We start from the raw sequence: 22,000 nt of genomic DNA, 5'->3' as shown, positions 1-22,000 counted from the left end.
AACACCTGCCATATTATGAGTTGATTTCTGGTGACCACCATGTGACAAGAATCAAAGAAGGAGATTAGAAAAATAGCTCAGCAGTTAAGATTCTTAGTGGACTTCCAGAGAATTCCTGTTCAGTTGCCCACACAGTAACTCACAATTGTCCGTAAACTCTGATTCTAGGAGATCTGGAAACCCTGTTCTTGCCTCCTTGGGCACAAAGAGCAAAATATATGTAAATATTTTTTGATTAAAACTTAAATTTAAAAAAGAGCCAAAGGAGTACTCCAGCCAACACTCAAAGACAAGTTTATACTGCACACAACTACCTAAGTAAGCACTGATATAGATCATCCCAGCTTGTCTTAAGGTATCTTGACTGTACAGTCTAACCATCAACACCTGTAACTGTCCTTCAAGTTATGTGAGGGACGTAAAGTCAGGAGTTAAATAAATAAATAACCCTAAATGTGGAGGATTGAGTAACCCTCAGAAGTGTAAGATAACAAATGTTGTTTGAGATCACTAAATCTGGAACAATTACAAAGCAATAAAGAATTGGCATAATACCCTTATCTATGACGCAAAACAACAGAAACCATCATTTCTAGTGGCGTACAAAGTAACAGTGTTGATCTGTAGAAAACAGATTTGCTTCTCTTTCCTCCCATCTTAGGATGCCAATCTCAATCAAAAGACTTACAAAAGACAGGGCAGAGAAACTAACAAAAAGTGAAATAAAGTCTAGGTCAAGTAACAGAAATGTTTCAGAAACATTACAAATTTCAAGGACTTGAGTAAATATTTTTAAACAGTTTTTTAAGTTTTATGCTCAGCAAAACAAACAAAAATAGGACACCTTAGAAGTGTGCTAACTTCTAATTCTAAAATTTGGGGTAAGAGTGTGTGACTCAAGTGTTAGAATGACTGCCTAGAATGCACAAGACCTGGGGTTCCAGTCCCAGAATCACAAAAATATACATGAGCCAGCTGTGTGGGCATATAGCTTTAATCCCATCACTCAAGTGGCAGAGGCAGAAGAATTTGTGAGTTCAATGCTAGCCTGATCAACAGTGAGTCCAGACCAGCCAGGACTACAAGGCAAGAACCTATCTCAAAAAACAAACAAAGCAAATAAATATACATATATACACAAACATATAAACATACAAATGAATATAGTATAGTATCTTAAAACTGGTGGTATGTACAGCAATATACATGAATTACTAGTTGCTGAATACTACAATGCCTGCAAGACAGTGCAACAACCCAGTTCAAGTCCAACAACCGCAGCTCAATCCCTGGGATACGTGTGGTATAAAAGAACAAGTTCCCATCAAGTTGTCCTCTGATCTCCACCTTTGTGCCATGGCACATACACCTGCCAATGCATTAGAATTTGTATACACAGGTATACAAAGACAAAAATAAATACAGGAAAATGTTTTAATGCTTCATTTATTATCACTTTTGTGTTTTTCACAAGGAATTTAACTAGTCCATGCTGACCAGGAATCCAAAACGCTCCAGTCTGGTATATCAAGGTCTGGGATTATACAGGCATGTATCACTGCACCTACCACACATTTCATAGTTTTAAACACCCCCAACATTTAATTCAAATAAAAAATGTGATCAACTCATCTATCTACATAATGTCCTTTTCTACGTCAAGATGGGGTCCTTCATCTTTGACTCCCTACTAGATAGAAGATAATAGTGACTAGAGATTTAGAGAAAATGTACTCTACTGGCCTTATTAAGAAATAAAAGGCCAGCTGGGAAATGGTGGTACACGCCTTTAATCTCAGCACTCAGAAGGCAGAAGCAGGCATATTTCTGTGAGTTTGAGGCTAGCTTGGTCTACAAGAGCTAGTTCCAGGATAGGCTCCAAAGCTACGGAGAAACTGTCTCCAAAAAAAAAAAAAAAAAGAAAGAAAAAAAACAACTAAAAAAAAGCTGCCCAATGGTGTTAGCAATGTATTAAAAATAAGGTTTTTCTTTTAATAATTGAGATAGTATCTCATGTATTCCCTGTTGGTCTTGAATCTGCTAAATAGCCAAAGGTGACCTTGAACTTCTAGTCCTCTGGCCTTCCACTGCTCCAATGTACACCATCTGGTTTTTTGTTGGGGCTGGGGATCTGTTGATAGTGTTTGTTAACTTGTCATAAACTAGAAAAGCAGTTCTCTACCTGTGAGTTGGGACCCTTTCACAGGGATCAGCTACCATAAAAGACACAGATATTTACATTATAATTCATAACAGTAGCAAAATTATACTTATGAAGTAGTAATGAAGAAAACAGTTTTATCGTTAGAGGTTACCAAAATATGAGAACTGTATTAAAGGGTTGCAGCATTAGCAAGGTTGAGAACCACTGGACTAGAGTCACCTGGGAAGATTAAACATCAGTTACAGAATTGTCTTCATCAGACTGACCTTTGAGAATGTCTGTGAGGCATTTCTTGATTAATGATTAATGAGGGAGGGCCCAGCCCAATGTGGATGACAAGTGGTCCTGGGTTGTTTAAGAAAGCAGGCTAAGCCAATTATGGTATAAGAAAGCTAGAACAGGCACATTCCTAATTGTTTCCACTTTCAGTTCCTGCCTCCAGATTCCTGCCCCAGCTTCCTTCTATAATGGATTATAACCTGTAAACTAAAATAAACCCTTTCTAACTCTCCTGGTATTTCTGTTGTTGTTGTTGTTGTTGTTGTTTGTCAAATAGAGTTATTTGGTAAGGGAAACCTCAATTGGGATAATGCCTCTATTAGATTGCATGTAGGCAAGTCTATAGGGCATTTTCTTGATTAATGATTGCTGTGGGGGATGAAGGTGGTACCACGCCTAGACATGTGGCCTCAAATTGTATAAATAAGAAAAGCTGAGCAAGTAATAAGGAGCTAGTCAGTGAGAAATTTCTCTATGACCTCTGTTTCAACTCCTGTTTCCAAGTCCCTACATTGAATTCCTGCCCTTATTTCCCTCAGTGATGTGTTGTGATCTAAGAGTTGTGAGAATGAATTAAGCCTTTTCCATCCAAAGTTGTTTTTGGTCATGGTGCTTTATCAAAGCAATAGAAACTCTGACTAATCAAGACGTCTACTCAACAAGTTGGTATATTACCACAGAAACAAAAAATCTAATTAGAACAGGACTGAACCCAGGATTTCATGAATACTAAACAATAAATAACTCTAACAACTGGGCTCATTCCAAGCTCTACAGTCTTTCTTTCACTACCACAGGAAAAAACAAACAAAAAACAAAAATCAAAAGTTAGCTTTTACCATATATAATATTCAGTATAAGAGGATGCAAGATACTTCAATGCCCAGAAGAGGATTAGAAGATAAGGACAGGGTAAAATGGAAGAAACCAAACTGACTTCTTCATTACTAGAACTTTTACTGCCAATAGGGGCTAAGTTTTAGCTCACTAATGAGATACCTCCCCCCAGGAAGTGCAAGGCACACTTTACTGCCAGCACAGGAAAAAAAAAAAAGAGAGAGACCATTCCCATAAAACTATTTTAAGACAGAACAGCAAATTAAAAACAACTGAATGCCCCCAAAGAGAAGAAAACAAATGATTATTCTATAGCTCTGAGAAGCAGTAAACCATAGTAAAATAGAACTGATGGAATAAAATGAAGCCAATAAATACAAGTCAAATAGCTAAATCAAATGATTTGCAAAAGTTAGCATTAGCATTTGACCAAAATAGACAAAAGAGTTGTATGTTTTTTAAGTGAACTTACCCTGAAATAATTGAAGTTACTAGCTATTGAATAAACATCACTCAAAAGCAGTTTCTTGGCTTTTTCTTACACAGCGGGCAACTTTCCTTTTAAATTCTCCATTTCTGTCTTCCCTCCATTCTTTCTGCAGATACAACAAATAAAACAGAATTACTTTATATAAACCCATTACAAAAAAAATATTTTAGTTTTACTTAGTTTAGTTTAGGAGACGGAATCTCTGTGTACCCCCAGATGTCCTAGACCAGGCTGGCCTTGAACTCACAGAAATCCACGTGCCTCTGCCTAAGTGCTGAGGTTAAGTGTCTGCACCACCATCGCCCAGCTCCTATTTTAGTTATCCTTTTGTAGTTGTAGCTCTTTTAACGTTATGGTAGGGTTGTAGCTTAGCTTGCTTGCCTAATTTGTGCAAAGACCTAGGTTTAAATCAATCCAAAACACTCCAATGTTTAAATCAATCCAAAACACTCCAATTTTTTTCAAAACAAAGTATTTTCACCTAGAAACATAGCTCAGGCACTGAGCATTTGCCCCTAAGGGCATAGGTTCAAACCCTAATACTCCCCCACCCCCATCAAAAGAGCAAGATGTTTTGTAAGGGACTAGAATGCTAATTACAAATAGAAAACTCTTATGCTAACTACAATAACTAGAAAATTTCTCTTTTAAAGGGGGGGGCAGGCAGCTAAATGGCTCAATGATTAGAAGGCTTGATGACCTGAGTTAGGGAGAGATGCACATGTTAGAAAAAGAAGCTACTCCAAAAGGTATCCTCTGCTCTCCAAAATTCAATCAAAAAACTGGTCTCATACACACACACTTTTAAATGAAAGATCTTGGAAAAGTCACAATTTTCAGTTTACAATTTAAAAATAAAACATTAAAATTAACTGGAAAATCAGCTACTTCCACCACTGGAAACAATTAGGAACAGCCAACATGAAGGATATCTCCCATCTGAGACAACTGAGGTGCATCATATGGAGTTGCTGAGTTCCGCAGTGAAAAAGCAGGAGCAACAGTTGTCATATTACCCTCCAGTATGAGCACCAACACATTTCCATTACAATAAAAATCAGTTTTTACCAAACAAATGGATACCAGGAAATGTTCACGAAAATAGCTGGTCTGTCTGTATTTCTCTTTCTTATAATAATATCCATTTAAAGAAAGCAGAGGCAATAGCAACTTTTAATCTTTATTCTGTTTTTTTTTTTAAGATTTATTTATGTATACAGTGTCCTGCCTACATGCCAAAAGAGGGCACCAGATCTGATTATAGATGGTTGTGAACCTCCATGTGGTTGCTGGGAATTGAACTCAGGGCCTCTGGAAGAGCAGACAGTGCTCTTAACTGCTGAGCCATCTCTCCAGCCCTTAATCTTTATTCGTTAGAAGAAAAAAGTCTATCTAGATAGTCTATCTAGATAGATAGATAGATAGATAGATAGATAGATAGATAGATAGATAGAGATAGTGAGAGAGAGAGAGAGAGAGAGAGAGAGAGAGAGAGAGAGAGATGATAGAGAAAGAGCGAGATAGACAGACAGACAGACAGACAGACAGACAGACAGACAAAGACACAGAAAGGGAAATACGTATCTAAGTACTAAATTTTAAGTTGAGTTTCACTGAGAGAGAAAATGAAAAGGTAAAGGAAGGAAGCAGCAGTTGTCAAGCAACAAATACCTTACCGCAGCATCTACATTTGCAGGTGAATCTCCATTCGGGTCTGCCAGCATAGAAATGACACTAATCATGATGGTTTCCACAGTATGGATAGGCAACCAACGTTCCTCTGGCTTCTCGTAACCATATTTATCCTCCCCAGGCTCATGAAGAATAGAAATGCAAACATCACCATTTTTATCAACTGTAAAATTATAGAATAAGAATTGTTTAAATTTGGTTATACAAATGTTATACTTATCCATAAATACAAGTATAAAATATTATTCACATGTAAATTTCCCAAATGTAATCTACTAAGGTTTTGAGAATGCTACAGATTTTACAAAATGCACAGAAGCCATCTCAAAAACCAAAGGAATATAAGCTAAACTTAACTATATTACATTCTTTAAAATTACAGCTTATTCAGACCTCTACTGCTGTCCCTAATTTAAAAGACATGACTTTTCTACTTCTCCATCTCTCTATCCCCAGCATTTATAGCTGTCGTGTCTTAATTTTTTTTCCTTTCAAATTCTACTAAAACGGTCCGCAAGTTTCAATAAGTAAAAATTTTAAGCCGGGCAGTGGTGGCGCATACCTTTAATCCCAGCACTCAGGAGGCAGAGGCAGGCGGATCTTTATGAGTTCGAGGCCAGCTTGGTCTACAAAGCGAGTTCTGGGACAGCCAGGACTGTTTCACAGAGAAACCCAGTCTTGAAAACCAAAACCAAAACAAAAATAAATCATGTCAACAGATGTTTCATAATAGATAAAAATCTTAAAGATGTATTGTTTTTGAAGTGATACAACCGGCTGGCATGAATTCTATTATTATTATAGCATAGGCATAGGATGAAATTGTAATTTCTACCATTTTTGTTAAGAATTAAAAATAAGAAGCAGGTGGATCTTTGTGAGTTCAAGGCCAGCCTGGTCTACAGACTGAGTTCCAGGACAACCAAAAATACAGAGAAACCCTGTCTTGAAGGGTGGCGGGGATCACAATGACATGCAACTATAATCATCATTCCTCTTTCTCAATTCAAATTGTGTATGTAAACAATGTTCTCAGTTTCCCCAACTCTTCAGAATCCAGAAACATCCCAGTTTTCACTATTTTAATTACTGAAGTAGCTCATAGAAGGAGAACCACCCATTTTTGTTCTTTTTGTTTGTCATATTTCAATTAGCAAAATGCTTTCAAGGTTTATCCCTTAAACATTGGTGAAATACATTTCCGTTAGAAATCATGTTTCCATGACCAAAATTAGAATCATGTCAAATCTCAACCCCCAACCCCCTACAATCCCCAGCAGGGTTTCTCTATGTAATAATCATGGCTGTCTTGGAACTCACTCTGTAGACCAGGCTGGCCTCAAACTCAGAGAACTGGCTGCCTCTGCTTCCCAAGTGCTGGGATTCAAAGAGTGCACCACCACCACCAGGTCCAAATCACACTTTTATTTTTGGTTGTGAGCCTAGCTTTTAATAGCTGAGCTATCTCTCCAGCTCGCAATTCACATTTTGAAAGAAGTAAGTAATTTATACAGCCATCAGAAACTCAGGAGTAAAGTTGTCCATACTTTTTCCCTAAATTCTAGTAATATCTGGTTTAATTAATTTTCCAAACACATGTTGGGTGACAGCTATGTTTCCTATGAGATATCTATTGTAACTCTTTTTTTTATTATTTTTTTATGGTTTATTTAACTCTATTTTATGAGCACTTGTGTAAAGGTGTCAGATCCTCTGGAACTGGATATTCAGACAGTTGTGAGCTTTCATGTGGGTGCTGGGAATTGAACCTGGGTCCTCAGGAAGAGCAGTCAGTGCTCTTCTCTTAACCGCTGAGCCATCTCTCCAGCCCTCGTTTGTAACTCTTAAGCTAGCTATACACTTAATATTTACTCATATTTTGCCAAATGCTTGATTTCTCTTTTTTTCTTTTATCCTTCTGTTGCTGCTTTTTTTCTCTTTCATCTCAATGTTCTTTAGAACTGGCTTTATTACTCTATTCTTTTATACCTAAATCCACCTGAAAATCCTTTATGAGCTGTGCATTGAGGTACACACCCTTAATCTCAGCACTTAGGAAACAAAGGCAGGACGATTTCTGAGTTTAAAGTCTGTGTAATCTACGTAGGTAATTCAGGCCAGTCAAAGTTGCACAGTAAATAACCTATCTCAAAAAATAAACAAAACAGATAATCCAAACTGGAACGCAGCCATGCTGCAAAACTATTATTTGCCATATAATATCTCTTTGAAATTTATTTTATTATTATTGTGTATATATGTGAGCATGTGTGCTATAGCCCATTTGTAGAGGCCAAAGGAAAACTTTAGTGTAATGCGAACCCCATCTCATGATGGGCTCCAAGGATCAATCACAGATTACCAGCCTTACATGGAAAGAACTTTTACTTAATTGCCAGGCATCCCCATAAAAACCTTAAAACCCACCACATTATTCAACAATTTGAAGAATACAGTCTAATTGTTTCTAGATAATACACTTACTGGGTCTTACACCAAATCACACTCAACTTTAGGAACTTTCATTAACCTCCAAACAAAACCTTGTACAACTGATATTGACCCTTTTCCTTCCCTCCTAACTCTCCAGCAGTCCTAAGCAACTATAAATATACTCTGAGTCAGAGCTGCACATTCTAGAAATTTCATATAAATGGAATTATTGAATGATCATTCCATGTCATTTATTTGAAAAATTACTTTCCATCTATCAATATGCCTCTGTGTGTGACTGTTAATGTGAGGACAGATCACCACATATGCCAAAGGCTTTGGATCCTTTACAGGTGGTTTTTCTGAGACAGACAATGAGTTCTTCAAATCCATCTTTGGTGATGGAAGAACATGACACACTTATCTGCTAAGCAATCTTTCCAGCCACCATAACACTTCACATTTTCAATTACCAAATCATATTGCATTATATGTAACATTTTGCTTTTACTTTCAGAGGCAAGCATTGGTATTATTGCTACTTTTTGGATAACATGAATAATGCTATTTAATAAGATTATGGCATATACCGTTACAATTTTCTTTGCTGTATAGCTAGAAGATTACAGGTTTGTATGACCACATCCATTCTATAAAAGACTGGGGATCGGGGCTGGAGAGATGGCTCAGAGGTTAAAAAGTATTACCTGCTCTTCCAAAGGTCCTGAGTTCAATTCCCAGCAACTACATGGTGGCTCACAACCATCTGTAATGGGGTCTGGTGCCCTCTTCTGGCCAGAGGGCATACACACAGACAAAATATTGTATACATAATAAATAATAAAAAAGACTGGGGGTCACATCCAAGGCTTTGTGTATGCTAGGTAAGTACTCCACCAACTGAACTATATTCCCAACCCAGAGACCATTTCCTGAAAAGGTATTTTTTTCTAAAAGACTAGTGGAGCAGTGGTTCTTGCCTGTAATCTGAGCACTTGGCAGCCTAAAGCAGGAAGATTACCAAAAGTTCAAGGACTACATGAGATACACAGTGAGGTCCAAGTCAACCTGGAACTCAAACTTATCATACCTCATTTCTAAAAAAAGCAGAAAACTAAGTTAAAAAATAAAGAAATTTTTTGTATTTCTTCTCTTTAGAGTCTAATACAAGATCAAATGCACAAAAACATGAAATCTCAACGTGATCTCACTGAGGTTTTTGTGAAATCTTTAATTATAAATCATCTTATTTGAAAATATGAAAGTAAAACTAGAAAACTTACCATTTGGGTGCCAAATCTCTGTAATGAATTTCATTTTAGGAGGTCGGAGGGGATAATCTTTTGGGAAAGTGAGATGAGCTTTAAAAACACCACCTTCGCTGGAAAAAAATAAAAGAAAACCAAGTTCATGAATTTAAGTATTCTTTACAAGTACATAGTCAAACAGACAAATAAAAGGGTACAAAAAAAAAAAACAGAAAGAAAGACAAAAATAATTATGGTTCCTTGCAAATACACAGTTTAATAAACTATCATAAATACTGCTTTGTTAAACTCTCCAGGTTAGTAGAAATAAAAGGAATCATTGTGTCCAGATCAGATCACAGTGGTGTTATGCTACAAAGCTTTTCAGTGGCCGGGCGCTGGTGGCGCACGCCTTTAATCCCAGCACATGGGAGGCAGAGGCAGGCGGATCTCTGTGAGTTTGAGACCAGCCTGGTCTACAAGAGCTAGTTCCAGGACAGGTTCCAAAACCACAGAGAAACCCTGTCTCGAAAAACAAAAAAAAAAAAAACAAAAAAAAAACAAAAAAGCTTTTCAGTGCATGTCTTCAGTGAACTTTGAGTTTGAGTTTAACCTTGCCTATATGATTCAAGTTGTTGAATTTTACATATTGGTTTCAAATTATCATTTTTCTTTATTCCAGCCACACCCATCAACCTCTTTCTCATCTCAAAGTTTAGGCACATTTTTGTGGTTCTCTATCTGGAAGCATACTGCCACTTCTACTTATCTACTTGTTTATTCATTTCATCATGTAATAAAAATTCATTTGGGGGCTGGAGAGATGACTCAGAGGTTAAGATTACTGACTGCATTACAAAGGTCCTGAGTTCAATTCCCAGTAACCACATGGTGGCTCACAACCACCTGTAATGAGATCTGGTGCCCTCTTCTGGCCTGCAGGTGTCCATGCAGGCAGAACACTGTACACATAATAAAATGATAAAAACATTTTTAAAAATTCATTTGGTATTTATATGCCCATTAGGAGGACAATAGTAAACAAAAGGGTTTCCCAAGCAGGTTTTATGCTATTGACTTTACAGCGTGGTAATCTCTACAATATCAATAATGTACTGTCCAATATACTACCTATCAACAAAAAAAAAATGTGGAGTGAGTCCTAGTTAATTTTTATTATCCACTTGATCCTAAAACCACCTAGGAGAAGAAAATTTCAATTAACAGAAAGTCTGGCAGTAGGGTGTGGTGGCACAGGCCTTTAATCCCAGCACTCAGAGGAGGCAGAGGCAGGCAGAGTTCAAGGCCAGCCTGGTCAACAGATTCAGTTCCAGGACAGGCTCCAAAGCTACAGAGAAATCCAGTCTCAAAAACAAAAACAAAAACAAAAAATCCCCTGAGTCAGACTGGCCTGTGATAATGTCTGTGAGAGACTGCCATGAGTGATAATTGACATGGGAGGACTCAGTGCACTGTGCTTGACAATCCCTAAGCAGATGATTCCTAAGAACACTAGCTGGGGACTATTGAGATGTCTCAGTGGTTAAAAACACTTGTTCTTGCAGAGGATGCAGATTTGATTTCCAGCACTCAAATGGCGGGTCACAATCATTCATGTATATGTCCAACTTAATTAAAGAGATAAGGCTACCTTACGAAGCAAAAATGATTCAATAGTAATATGCATATGTAATTCTAGCACTTGAGATCAAATGCTCAAGATCCTCCTGGGCTACAAAGCAAGACCTGAAAAGGTATGTATTGGACAGGTAAGATGGCTTAACAAATAATGGCACTTGAGAAACAAGCCTGACACCTGAGTTCCATCCCCAAAACCCACTTAAAGTTGGATGGAAAGGACCAAATTCATAGAGTTGTCTTCTGACCTCCCTATCTATACTGCAGACCACATACCCACATACACATTATGCAGGCTCACACTAATAAGTAATTTTTTTAAAAGATGGGAACGGGTATTTGTATACTGACACAAAAATAGGAGACACAACATTACATATAACGGTGATAAATAGTAGGATGTAAGACATGGGATCCTTTGTGTTTTGCAAATTTCAGTACAAGTTGAAATTTTAATCATAAATAATTTTCATTGCTTTTTTTTCTGAACAAAATACAAATGTCTGATGAACAGAAGTAAGCCAGTAAGGGTGCTGTATAGGTAAAGATACTAGTCATATAAGCATAGAAACAAGAGTTACATCTCCAAAACCCATGGTAAAGGTGGAAGGAGAGAACTGACTTAACAAAGTTGTCCTCTGACCACCATACTTGCCGTAAAAGAACATCAAAATATCCTTGAAAAAAAAAATTTCCCTGCTCCTCTGATGGAGGAAGGTCATTCATGGGGCACTGAATCTACAGAAAGCTTGAGAAAGCTTGGGAAAGAATAAAGCATGTTTTCTTGGTAGCAACAATTTCTCGGGTCTGCTCTGCTTGCTAGAGGCAAGCAAGTGCTCTCATCTAAGAGAGGCTTCCTGACTCAGCTTCAGCTGTGAAACCTTGCAGCTCATTTAAGAGGTCCTGCCACGAAATACTTAAAACGGTGTTGGTGAAAAGCTGAAGGCATGCTTTTCGGTTTTCAGCCGTAGCAGGAAAAGTTGTGCTGTTTTAAAATGCCGGCTTTGTGGGCCATCCTGCCAGGGCAAACTCTGACTCTTTGAGGCAGGAGGTCAGCTACAGAGAGAGCATTTGAGTGTTGTAGCTTGTTTGCTGACAAGGACCTCGAAACGCCACAGAGTTGTGGTGATAAACATGGCTACAGTATGTTTATGTACAGTATGTTGTGGTGATAAACATGGTACCTTCGCCATGAGGCTGGAAAGCTAAGGAATGGGCTGGATTTAGCTGGCAAAGACACGGCTTTAATCCTACCCATATTGCTCAGTAATTTGAAGGCTCATGTGGTCAGATAAAAAAAGAGAGATACGCAGTAAAGAGAGACTCAAAAACAAAACAAAAGAAAATTTCTAAATGATTTACAGTGTGTAAAAAATATATGCAGGCTAAAAGACAGAAAGGAAGAAAGTAGTTGGGTGTGGTAGTACACACCTTTAATCCCAACACTTAGGAGACAGAGGGAGATTGACCTCTGTGACTTCAAGGTGTGGTAGCACACGCCTTTAATCCTAATGTCTGGGAGGCAGAGACGGACAGATCTGAGAGTTCAAGGACAGCCTGGTCTAAAGAGTTATTCCAGGACGAAGATATACAGAAAATATAAAATAAAAGTAAAAGTAAACGAAATAGAGGTTAAAATAAAGCCGCACAAAGATGGAAAATACAATGAGAATCTTGATACTATATGCTATTATGCTCTGTTTGAATTGTTTGAATGCTGAGGAAGGAGCAACAGCTGCTAAAAGATATTTGTTTATAAATGTTGCTGAACTAATCCAAGATAGATATTTTCAAAATACCTTGACTTCAGAATTTGGATCTAAGGATATGATACTTTGGAAAAGAGATTCTTCTTTTGTTTTCACAGAGAATGAGACTCTATGGATTGCTTCTCGATCCCAATATGGTATGATGGACCACGCCCTCCTGAAGGGTTGCTGTGAACACCTTCAAAAAATTACTTCACTCGACTGCTGATAAATCTAGCACACAGGTTATACCATGAAAGACCCGAATAACAGCGCCCCCATTCAGCAGGAAGCAGTTTGGAGAGAAAAAACTGCGTCCATGTTCCCATATATTGTTTATAAATGTTCTTTTACATTTAAAGAGGGAGATGATATAGATGTGAATAATTTGCATTGATATGAATCTTGGTTTACTGATATTAATTTAATGTCAATTTTATTATATGTATATGTATTTCTGATATTGATTAAGGTATTGTGATTGTGTAGTTCACTTAAAAATGTAATGTATATAGGTTGTTAATGGATAATTATCAATAATAGTCAAGCTTGTAGTCATGTTAGTTAGATTTTCTAGATGTACATAGATATATTTTAGATAGGCATTCTTCATATCTTTCAAAGATTATAAAATATGGCATTTTAAGTGTTTTAATAACTTAGGGTTTTTCATGACAGTGAGACACTCTGCTCCTGGCAGCACCAATCTACTTCAAGCAGAAGATGGGCATCGAAGAGGCACCTTATGGAGTTTGATAGCTATTTGGGCAAGAAACTGCTCTTGCCTGGACTATTGTATAAACTGGACATAGAGAACCCGCAGAGAGAGGACTACTGAACTTGCCTAAAGGTGAGATGATCTTTCGGGGTTCCTGATTTATGAAAGAGTCTGCGAGACACTCTGCAGGACACAGCAGATAGTGACTGAACTGCCTTTGAAATTTCCTGCTTCATGGAAACTTCTCTGGATACTATGGGCCTGAAGGCTGAAGATTGATGCCCCAACGGTGCAGAGGAACTTTGGGTGACTGTACATGCAGCGAGATGTCTCTGTCATTTCTAGAGTTTTGAAAATTGCTTACTTTTTGTTTGCTTGGGTAATATTGTATTCTTCCGGAGTCTTTGATGGAGTTGAAGAGTAGATAGATAGTTATAGTTATAGTTTTCCTTAGTTATGATAAAGATAAAATAGATGTAAATATTGTAATTTTTACTTGATAACTGTTTTGTTATATGTAATTTTGCTATGTTAAAGTTAAAGCCTTCCTTTTTTTTTTGTTTAAACAGAAAAAGGGGAAATGATGGAGGAAGGTCGTTTGTCAATAAACAAACTGCCTTGGCCCATTTGATAGGCCATCCCTTAGATGGGTGGAGTAGACAGAATAGAATGCTGGGAGGAAGAGGAAGTGAGCTCAGATGCAGGGCAGCTCCTCTGAGAGACAGACACCATGCTCTCCTCTCCAGAGCAGATGCGATGAAGCTCCGACCCAGGATGGACGTAGGCTAGAATCTTCGCGGTAAGCGCACCTTGGGGTGTACACACATGAATAGAAATGGGCCAAGCAGTGTTTAAAAGAATACAATTTGTGTGTTTTTATTTCGGGACATAAGCTAGCTAGGCGACCATGAGCTGGGGCGGCAGGAACACAGCCCACAGCTCCTACTACACTCCTCATCTCTCCCAGGTCACTTTGTTTTGGTTGATGTGATTCATTCAAAAGCTTCAGGGGCTGAAGGGATGGTTCAGTGGTTAAAGAGCAATGACTACTCTTCCAGAGGTTCCGGGTTCAATTTCCAGCACCCACATGGCAGCTCACACTATCTCTAACTCTAATTCCAGGTGATCCAAAACCCTCTAACAGATACACATGCAGGCAAAACGTCAATGCACATAAAATTTTTAAAAATGAAAGATAAAATATAATAGCTGACTAGGATTCTCATCATAAAGTTGCCACCACCTGTCTAAATTATTTAGAAGTAACTGACAAGCTGTCCTAAAATTTTAAGGTGTATGTTTTTCTGTTTGTATAAAAAAAACCTGAAACAACCATGCTAGTTCTTAAATGTTTTTTTGTTTGTTTGTTTGTTTGTTTGTTTTAGTTTTCCGAGACAGGGTTTCTCTGTAGCTTTGGTGCCTGTCCTGGAACTAGCTCTTGTAGTCCAGGCTGGCCTCGAACTCCCAGAGATCCGCCTGCCTCTGCCTCTCGAGTGCTGGGATTAAAGGCCTGCGCCACCACCGCCTGGCTTAAATGTTTTTTTTAATGGATTTATTGACTTATCCTCTACTTCACCTCAGCAGCTTCTACATGCTTCTCTCTTACTTCACTGCATCCCCCCAAAAACACCTTAATTAGTGGGGTCAAACAAACTTCAGCAGTCAAGTTAGCACAAAGGAACTAAAATCCTCATAGTGCAAAATAACAAAGTAGGTGAAATGTATTTACTATTGTTCAAGCACAAAAAGGTATAACTATGGTGAACAAAAGGAAATACACTACAGTATAAATGAATTTAAAATCTCAATATAGAAAGTGTTAGTAACATTAGCAAGATGTTAAAGAGGTACATAACTAACTGCCGAACATCCGAAAAACCAAGGTCATGTTTCTGCCACAAAACCTTTTATTGTTTTTGTACATTAAATCACAAAAACATGCCTATAATCTTCTAACACTGGAACAGGTGAAGTGGCAGGCCTATTAAATTTAAGTTACCCAGGCTACATATTAAGACCCCTTTTCAATTAAAAAAAAAAAAATCTGTTCTTGGGGCTCTGAGTCAGTGGTCCAACACTTGCCTGGAATACTTGGATCTGCTTCATTTCCAAATGTTACATGCAGAAGAAAACTTTTGAAACTTTTTTTTGGGGGGGGGGAGGGAGCATTAAAACAAGGCTTCTTTCTCTATATAGTTCTGACTGTCCTTAAATTTGCTCTACAGATCAGACTACCTTCAAACTCAAGAGTTTACCTGAGTCTGCCTCCCAAGTGCTACCATGCCTGACAAAGAAAATCTAAACAGCAATAGAAAAATTCAATATTGGATATAAAAGTAATAAATCTATGCTAGGTGCAGACGGGTAAAAAGGACTAAATACTCAGTAACTATCAGTCTTAAATTAATACCTGAATGAACTAGTCACAAATTACACAGACTGTAAACATTATGGAATGCCCTCTAGTAACTAAATTAAGGTTAGTGATAACGTCACAAAATAGCACATATATTTTTAGAACTTTACAACAGTACTTTTCCTGAGCTAAAGCCTCAGGCCATTGCATGGCAGTGAATTGATAGTTACATTACTCAAACCCATGCTAATTTGTTTTCAATCACTCTCAAGCCCACACTACTGAAACAACTATAAGATCACTTCCTTGCACTTAAGTCAATAAACACTTTTCAAGAACTTAATAAAATATTCTATAAAGCACTTAATTAGAATTAGCAGCCTTGTAAACATCATTTTAAGAATGTCTGTTTTTCCTTGTCTTCTTTATCTTTCTTTCCTTTTAAGAAAGTGGTTCTCGGCCAGGCGGTGGTGGCGCACGCCTTTAATCCCAGCACTTGGGAGGCAGAAGCAGGTGGATCTCTGTGAGTTTGAGGACAGCCTGGTCAACAAGAGCTAGTTCCAGGTCAGGCTCCAAAGCTACAGAGAAACCCTGTCTCGAAAGACAAAAACAAACAAACAAACAAAAACAAACAAACAAAAAGAAAAGTAGTTGTCAACCTAATGCTGTGACCCTTTAATATAGTTCCTCACATTGTGATGACCCCCAACCATTACATTATTTTCATTGCTACTTCATAACTGTAATTTTGCTACTGTTATGGACTACAATGGAAATATGATATGTAGGATTGCTGGTATGTGACCCCTACACAAGAGTCCTTCAACCCACAGGGCTACAAACTTAACACATTGGGGTTTCCCCAATATTTTTAGCTTCTTGGCTTTTTCTATCTGGTTGATTGTCTGTCATGTGGCTGACCTCTATGCCAGCTTAAATGGCATGGCTCTTTGGTCTTCTTAAGACATAGATATACAGAATATGTCTTATGTAAAATCTCGGGTCTTAAGAGATGGCTCAGCAGTTAAGAGCTTTTCTTCCAGAGGTCCTAGGTTCAACTGACAGCAATCACACAGTGGGTGGGTCACAGCCATCCTTAACTCTAGAGGGTTCATGCCATCTTTTGGCTTCCTCAGGCACCAGGCACATACATGGTACACAGATATACATGCAAAACACCCGCACACATAGAAATAATTAACTGATTCATTTTAATTAAATTTAAAAAATAACTTTTAAAAAAAATTCAAGATATCTGCAGTCTTGTTCTTTAATAAATGATAAGGCATTAAGAACAGTAAAACTAGCCAGGTAATGGTGGCACACACCTTTAATTTTAACAAACAAATCTCTGAGTTCGAAGCCAGCCTGGTCTACAAGCAAGTTCCACAAGAGCCAGAACTGTTACACAGAGAAACCAAGCCTCAAAAATCCAAAAGAAAAGGTTTTAGACATTAGGAGCTTCGAGCATAACACAAAGGCTCTAAATGTGACCAAAATGAACACAAATGATACAATCACTTTGCTTACTCCTTTAAAAAACATTCAATTTTCAGCTGGGCAGTGGTGGCACATGCCTTTTATCCCAGCACTCAGAAGGCAGAGGCAAGTGGATCTCCGAGTTCAAGGCCAGCCTGGTTTACAGAGTTAGTTCCAGGGCAGGCTCCAAAAGCTACACAGAGAAACCCTATCCTAAAAAACAAAAACAAACCAACAAAAAAATTTCAATTTTCAAAATTAAGTTTTAATTTTAGTTAAAGGAGTAACTATTTGAAGATGTCAGTTCTATTATACTTACTAAAGTGTATCTGGAGGACCAATAATAAGAACTTCCCATCGATAGAGATCATTGTCGTCTATTAAACCTGCTGAAAAGCCTTCCACTGGATTTTTGTTGAGTTCTGTGGAAAAAGAAAATTTCAATCAAAACTTTAAAGCAGTTTTTCTCCAACAATTACAGAACTTGAGCATATAGAAGTCATAAACCATAAAAACTATGAAAATACTCTCATGACCACATTTCCATACTACAAGACACAGGTACAGCAAACTATCGAGATGGAATTGTATTGTCTTCCTACATCTACCCTGGGATCCAAAAAGGTCTTAGCATTCTAGATAAGTTTTGTCTTCATTTTTCTGTTTTTTTTTTTTTTTTTTTTTTTTTTGTGTGTGTGTGTGTGTGTATATGTGCTTGTTTTGTTCTTTTCTGGGGGGGGGGGTGTTTTTGTTTTTTTGAGACAGAGTTTCTCTATAGCTTTGGAGTCTGTCCAGGAACTCACTCTGTAGCCCAGGCTAGACTTGAACTCATAGAGATCCACCTGCCTCTGCCTTCCGAATGCTGGAATTGAAGGCATGAGCTACCATCGCACAGTTCTAAGTAGGTTTTAAGAGAGCCTGTGAAGATGAAAATAACTAAGGCCAATTCTCCAGGAATTTTAATTCAAAGAAAACAAAGTCAAATCAAATCAAGAATAGTAAGTTTTTACTATAGCCTTTATAATTCCTTTATACAGAACCAAAAGCACCTTTGCATTGGAATTGCTACATTTTACCAACTCTTACTTAACACTAATAACTATCTATTTGCCATGATGCCTCTAGATACACACATCTCTGGATGGAGTTCCTGTGAGGACCACAAGCCTCTGAGCACAAAGAGAACAGAAGCTCTATCTCTCCTGCTTGTGTGTACTGACCCCTCTGTCTGCCACAGCTTTCAACAGGAATAGCTGGTGCCTACAGAAATAGCAATGGCATCATGAGGTTTTTCTAAATAATGCTTTGGCATGGAGAGTGGATGATGAGGACAAAAAACAAGAACAGAGACAAAAACTAGCAAGATAGAGAAAGAAAGGCTAACAAAGGGTCATCAAAGAGCTGGTAAGCAAGTGTTGTTAGTTCAAAACCTGTAACTTCATATACTGATACCAGGTCCATATTTATTTGTCAACCTACTTCAACTTGGAATCACTTAGGAGACACATCTCTGGTCTCTGAGAGTGTTCCCAAAACAGTTTAACATGGAATGTGGTTGGGGCCACTCCATGAATTGTGGTTCCAAGGCTGCATAAAAATGAAAAATGGAGACAGCAAGCAGAGTACTAGGATTCATACTCCCTCCCACTCATCACTGTACCACAGTCAAACTCCAGCAATTACACTTTTCCCGGTATGAACACACTTGATAAAACTGAAATAAACACAGCTTCCTTAAGTTGCTTTATCAATTATTTTGTCACAGCAACAAGAAAGTAATGTACAAGCTAACATGCAAACAAAAAAACAGCTAAAGTCAAGAATTACATGGTAGCTGGGCAGTAGTGGCACACATCCTTAATACCTGCACTTAGGAAGCACAGCAGGCAGATCTCTGTGAGTTCGAGGCTAGCCTGGTCTACAGAGTGAGTTTCAGGTCAGACAAGGCAGCTACACAGAGAAAACCTGTCTCAAAGAGTTTACTAATCAAATAAGCAAAGCAAACAGATAAAACAAATACTGTATTTTAAAACACGAGGCTTGTGTTCTTACTTTTGAATAGGTTTTTTGGTTTGGTTTGGTTTTGGTTTTTTAAGACAGGGTTTCTCCATGAAACAATCCTGGCTTGTCCTGGAACTCACTCTGTTGACCAGGTTGGCCTCGAACTCACAGAGATCTGCCCGACTCTGCCTCCAGAGTACTGAGATTAAAGGCATGAGCCACACCCACCCAGGCACTTTTAAATAGATTTTTAAAGATACCATTAAGATATTAACTAGGCCCTTCCTTCCCAAGAGTATATAAGAGTATATAAGCAGTAGAGACTGCTGAGAATTACTCTTATACCTGCTGAACAATCAATCTAGAAGAGGCAGGAACCAACTGATCTGCCCAGAAGAAACTAGAAAGGACACCCTCTAACCTGTTGAGTTGCCAGTAGGTTATAGAGTGAGCTCTGGCATCATCTGAGTCATACATTCTTCTGTAAATAAGCCCTCACCCACATTCCTATAAGTGACTTCAAATTGGACTTTGTTGGTATATGTACTTTAATCTGTCACCAGTCCCCTCCCTATCTGTGTTAAGTAGGCATGGGTTAACGTCTCCCCAGTAATACATACCATGTAACACTTGATATGTTCTGGGAATTTCAACCAACCACTCCATTTACTCCTCACACCAAACTTGAGACTCCTGACTTTTCTCACTTAACACTACTTCTGAATGTTAAAAGACTCAGGTAGAGGTGCTTTTACTGCCAACGCTTGACTATTTGATATTTCAGTTCAATCCCCAGAACCCATATGGAAGGAGAGACCTTACTCTGGCAAGTTGTCCTCTGGCCTCTGCACACACCTAACACAAATAGTAAATTAAAATGTGGGGCTAAAGAGATACCTCAGTGGATAAGTGCAATTGCTGACCTGGATCTGGCTATGCAGATCAAGCTGGCATTGAATTCAGAGAGATATACCTATCTCTACCTCTGCCTCCCTGGGTGCTAGGATTATAAAGGCATTGGTCATGAACTATATACATAAAAATGATTTTTAAAATATAGGTGTGGTGGTTCATGCCTGTAATCCCAGCACTGAGGAAACTAACAGAAAGATTTTCAAGGGAAAGCTAAGCTACACATAGTTAAGTTTCAAGCCAAGCTGGAGAAAGACTTTCTTTTAATTTATGTGGATTTATCTCTATGCAAGTTCTTCCTGTGGCTTCTGTGGAGCTTCTCCCTATGTGAACAGTCCATTTTAGTCTCATTGCTAAAGACATAGAAAGCAGAAATAACTTCAAATGGATCCAAAACATTAAATTTCCCTAACATGCAAGCCATTCTTTTACAGAGTGAGGACCTCGAGGCCTCCATTAGAATAATGTTGGTTACTCTGGCTGCCCTGCTGAGAGCTAGGGCACAACAACATGCTAAACAAACAGAAAAAAAAATGTTTCACAGCCGGGCGGTGGTGGCGCACGCCTTTAATCCCAGCACTCGGGAGGCAAAGGCAGGCGGATCTCTGTGAGTTCGAGACCAGCCTGGTCTATAAGAGCTAGTTCCAGGATAGGCTCCAAAACCACAGAGAAACCCTGTCTTGAAAAACCAAAAAGTTTCACAAATTTATTAAATAAACATACAAGCTGAAATTACAGTATATTCTCCTAACATATTGGAGTATCTATAAAAGCACTTCAGCCGGTGGTGGTGGCTCACGCCTTTAATCCTAGTACTTGGGAGGCAGAGGCAGGCGGATCTTTGTGAGTTCGAGGCCAGCCTGGTCTACAAGAGCTAGTTCCAGGACAGGCTCCAAAGTCACAGAGAAACCCTGTCTTGAAAAACCAAAAAAAAAAATAAATAAAAATAAATAAAAAAGATTGTACCTTGTGCTAGGAGCAGAAATTGTTAATGTTTAGAGTCATCCAGGTGGTACTGGTTTTAAAGGCAAGGAATTATGGAAAGCAGCTGAGGCTTGGCACTTTAAAAGGCCAGGAGAGGCCATTGGTGAAGGTGAAGACTCAGTAGCAGATGAACGTCCAGGACTTAAAAGGGTCATCCAGAGATGCTGAGAATCAGCACTATGAAGAAAGCCTAAAAAAGGCAAGTGGTCAAAATGAGAGCAGTTGCAGCGAAAGACTCCAGCATTTTGGAGATGCCAGTACCACCAAGAACTGGAGCCAGTCAGAGCCTAAAAGACAAGCTCTGTGTGCTGCAAAAAGATGGAGCTGAAAAAGATGGAGTTCCCTTAGAGGAGCCCAGAATATCATTAGTGAGTCTCAATTATTAGCCAATGAGTTGTTACACTGTTGAAGTTTGGTTTTGCTTTGTTCAGATTGTAACTATGCCCTGGTTCTTCCCTCTTTATTTTCAATTTACAGGAGCCCACAGTTGAGAGACATTCTGTATACTGTGACTATGTATTACTCTCATTGGTTAATAAAGAACTGACTGGTGGGGCTGGAGAGATGGCTCAGAGGTTAAGAGCACCGCCTGTTCTTCCAAAGGTCCTGAGTTCAATTCCCAGCAACCACATGGTGGCTCACAACCATCTGTAATGAGATCTGTGCAGGCAGAGTACTGAGAATACTGTATACATAATAAACAAATAAATCTTTAAATAAATAAATTAAAAAAAACTGACTGGCAGGTAGACAAGCAGGAAGTATAGGTGGGAAAACCAAATTACGGATGTTGGGATGAAGAAGCGTGGAGTCAGGAGAAGCAAGATGAGTATACTGAGAAAAGCTACCAAGCTACGTGCCAGAGCATAGATAAGAAATATGGGTTAATTTTAAATTTAAGAGTTACCAGGCGGTGGTGCTGCACAACTTTAATTCCAGCACTTAGGAGGCATAGGCAGGCGGATCTCTTTGAGGACTAGCCTTGGAATGTGTGTTCCTCTGCCTCAGCCTCTCAAAAACTA

At 38.4% G+C, this 22,000-nt stretch overlaps 1 protein-coding gene across 2 annotated transcripts in view; it reads right to left on the bottom strand.

The window, feature by feature from the left end:
• The window catches only part of Ube2g1 (ubiquitin conjugating enzyme E2 G1), a 73,905-nt gene that overhangs the window by 8,583 nt on the left and 43,322 nt on the right, over positions 1 to 22,000 (bottom strand). For both annotated transcript variants that reach the window (XR_009057417.1, XM_057775497.1), the window contains exons 2-5: positions 17,401 to 17,503; positions 9,179 to 9,276; positions 5,447 to 5,625; positions 3,753 to 3,876 (exon numbers count right to left, since the gene is read on the bottom strand). Coding sequence is in view for 1 of the 2 variants with exons in the window: in XM_057775497.1 (XP_057631480.1) it covers positions 3,790 to 3,876; positions 5,447 to 5,625; positions 9,179 to 9,276; positions 17,401 to 17,503 (467 nt within the window). In the remaining variant the exon portion in view is untranslated. The remainder of the gene's footprint in view (positions 1 to 3,752; positions 3,877 to 5,446; positions 5,626 to 9,178; positions 9,277 to 17,400; positions 17,504 to 22,000) is intronic.

This window comes from Chionomys nivalis, chromosome 7 (genome assembly GCF_950005125.1).
Source record: "Chionomys nivalis chromosome 7, mChiNiv1.1, whole genome shotgun sequence".
In the NCBI taxonomy this organism is placed as follows: domain Eukaryota; kingdom Metazoa; phylum Chordata; class Mammalia; order Rodentia; family Cricetidae; genus Chionomys; species Chionomys nivalis.
The sequence above is the reverse complement of the archived record's forward strand: the minus strand, read 5'-3'. Positions and strand labels throughout refer to the sequence as shown.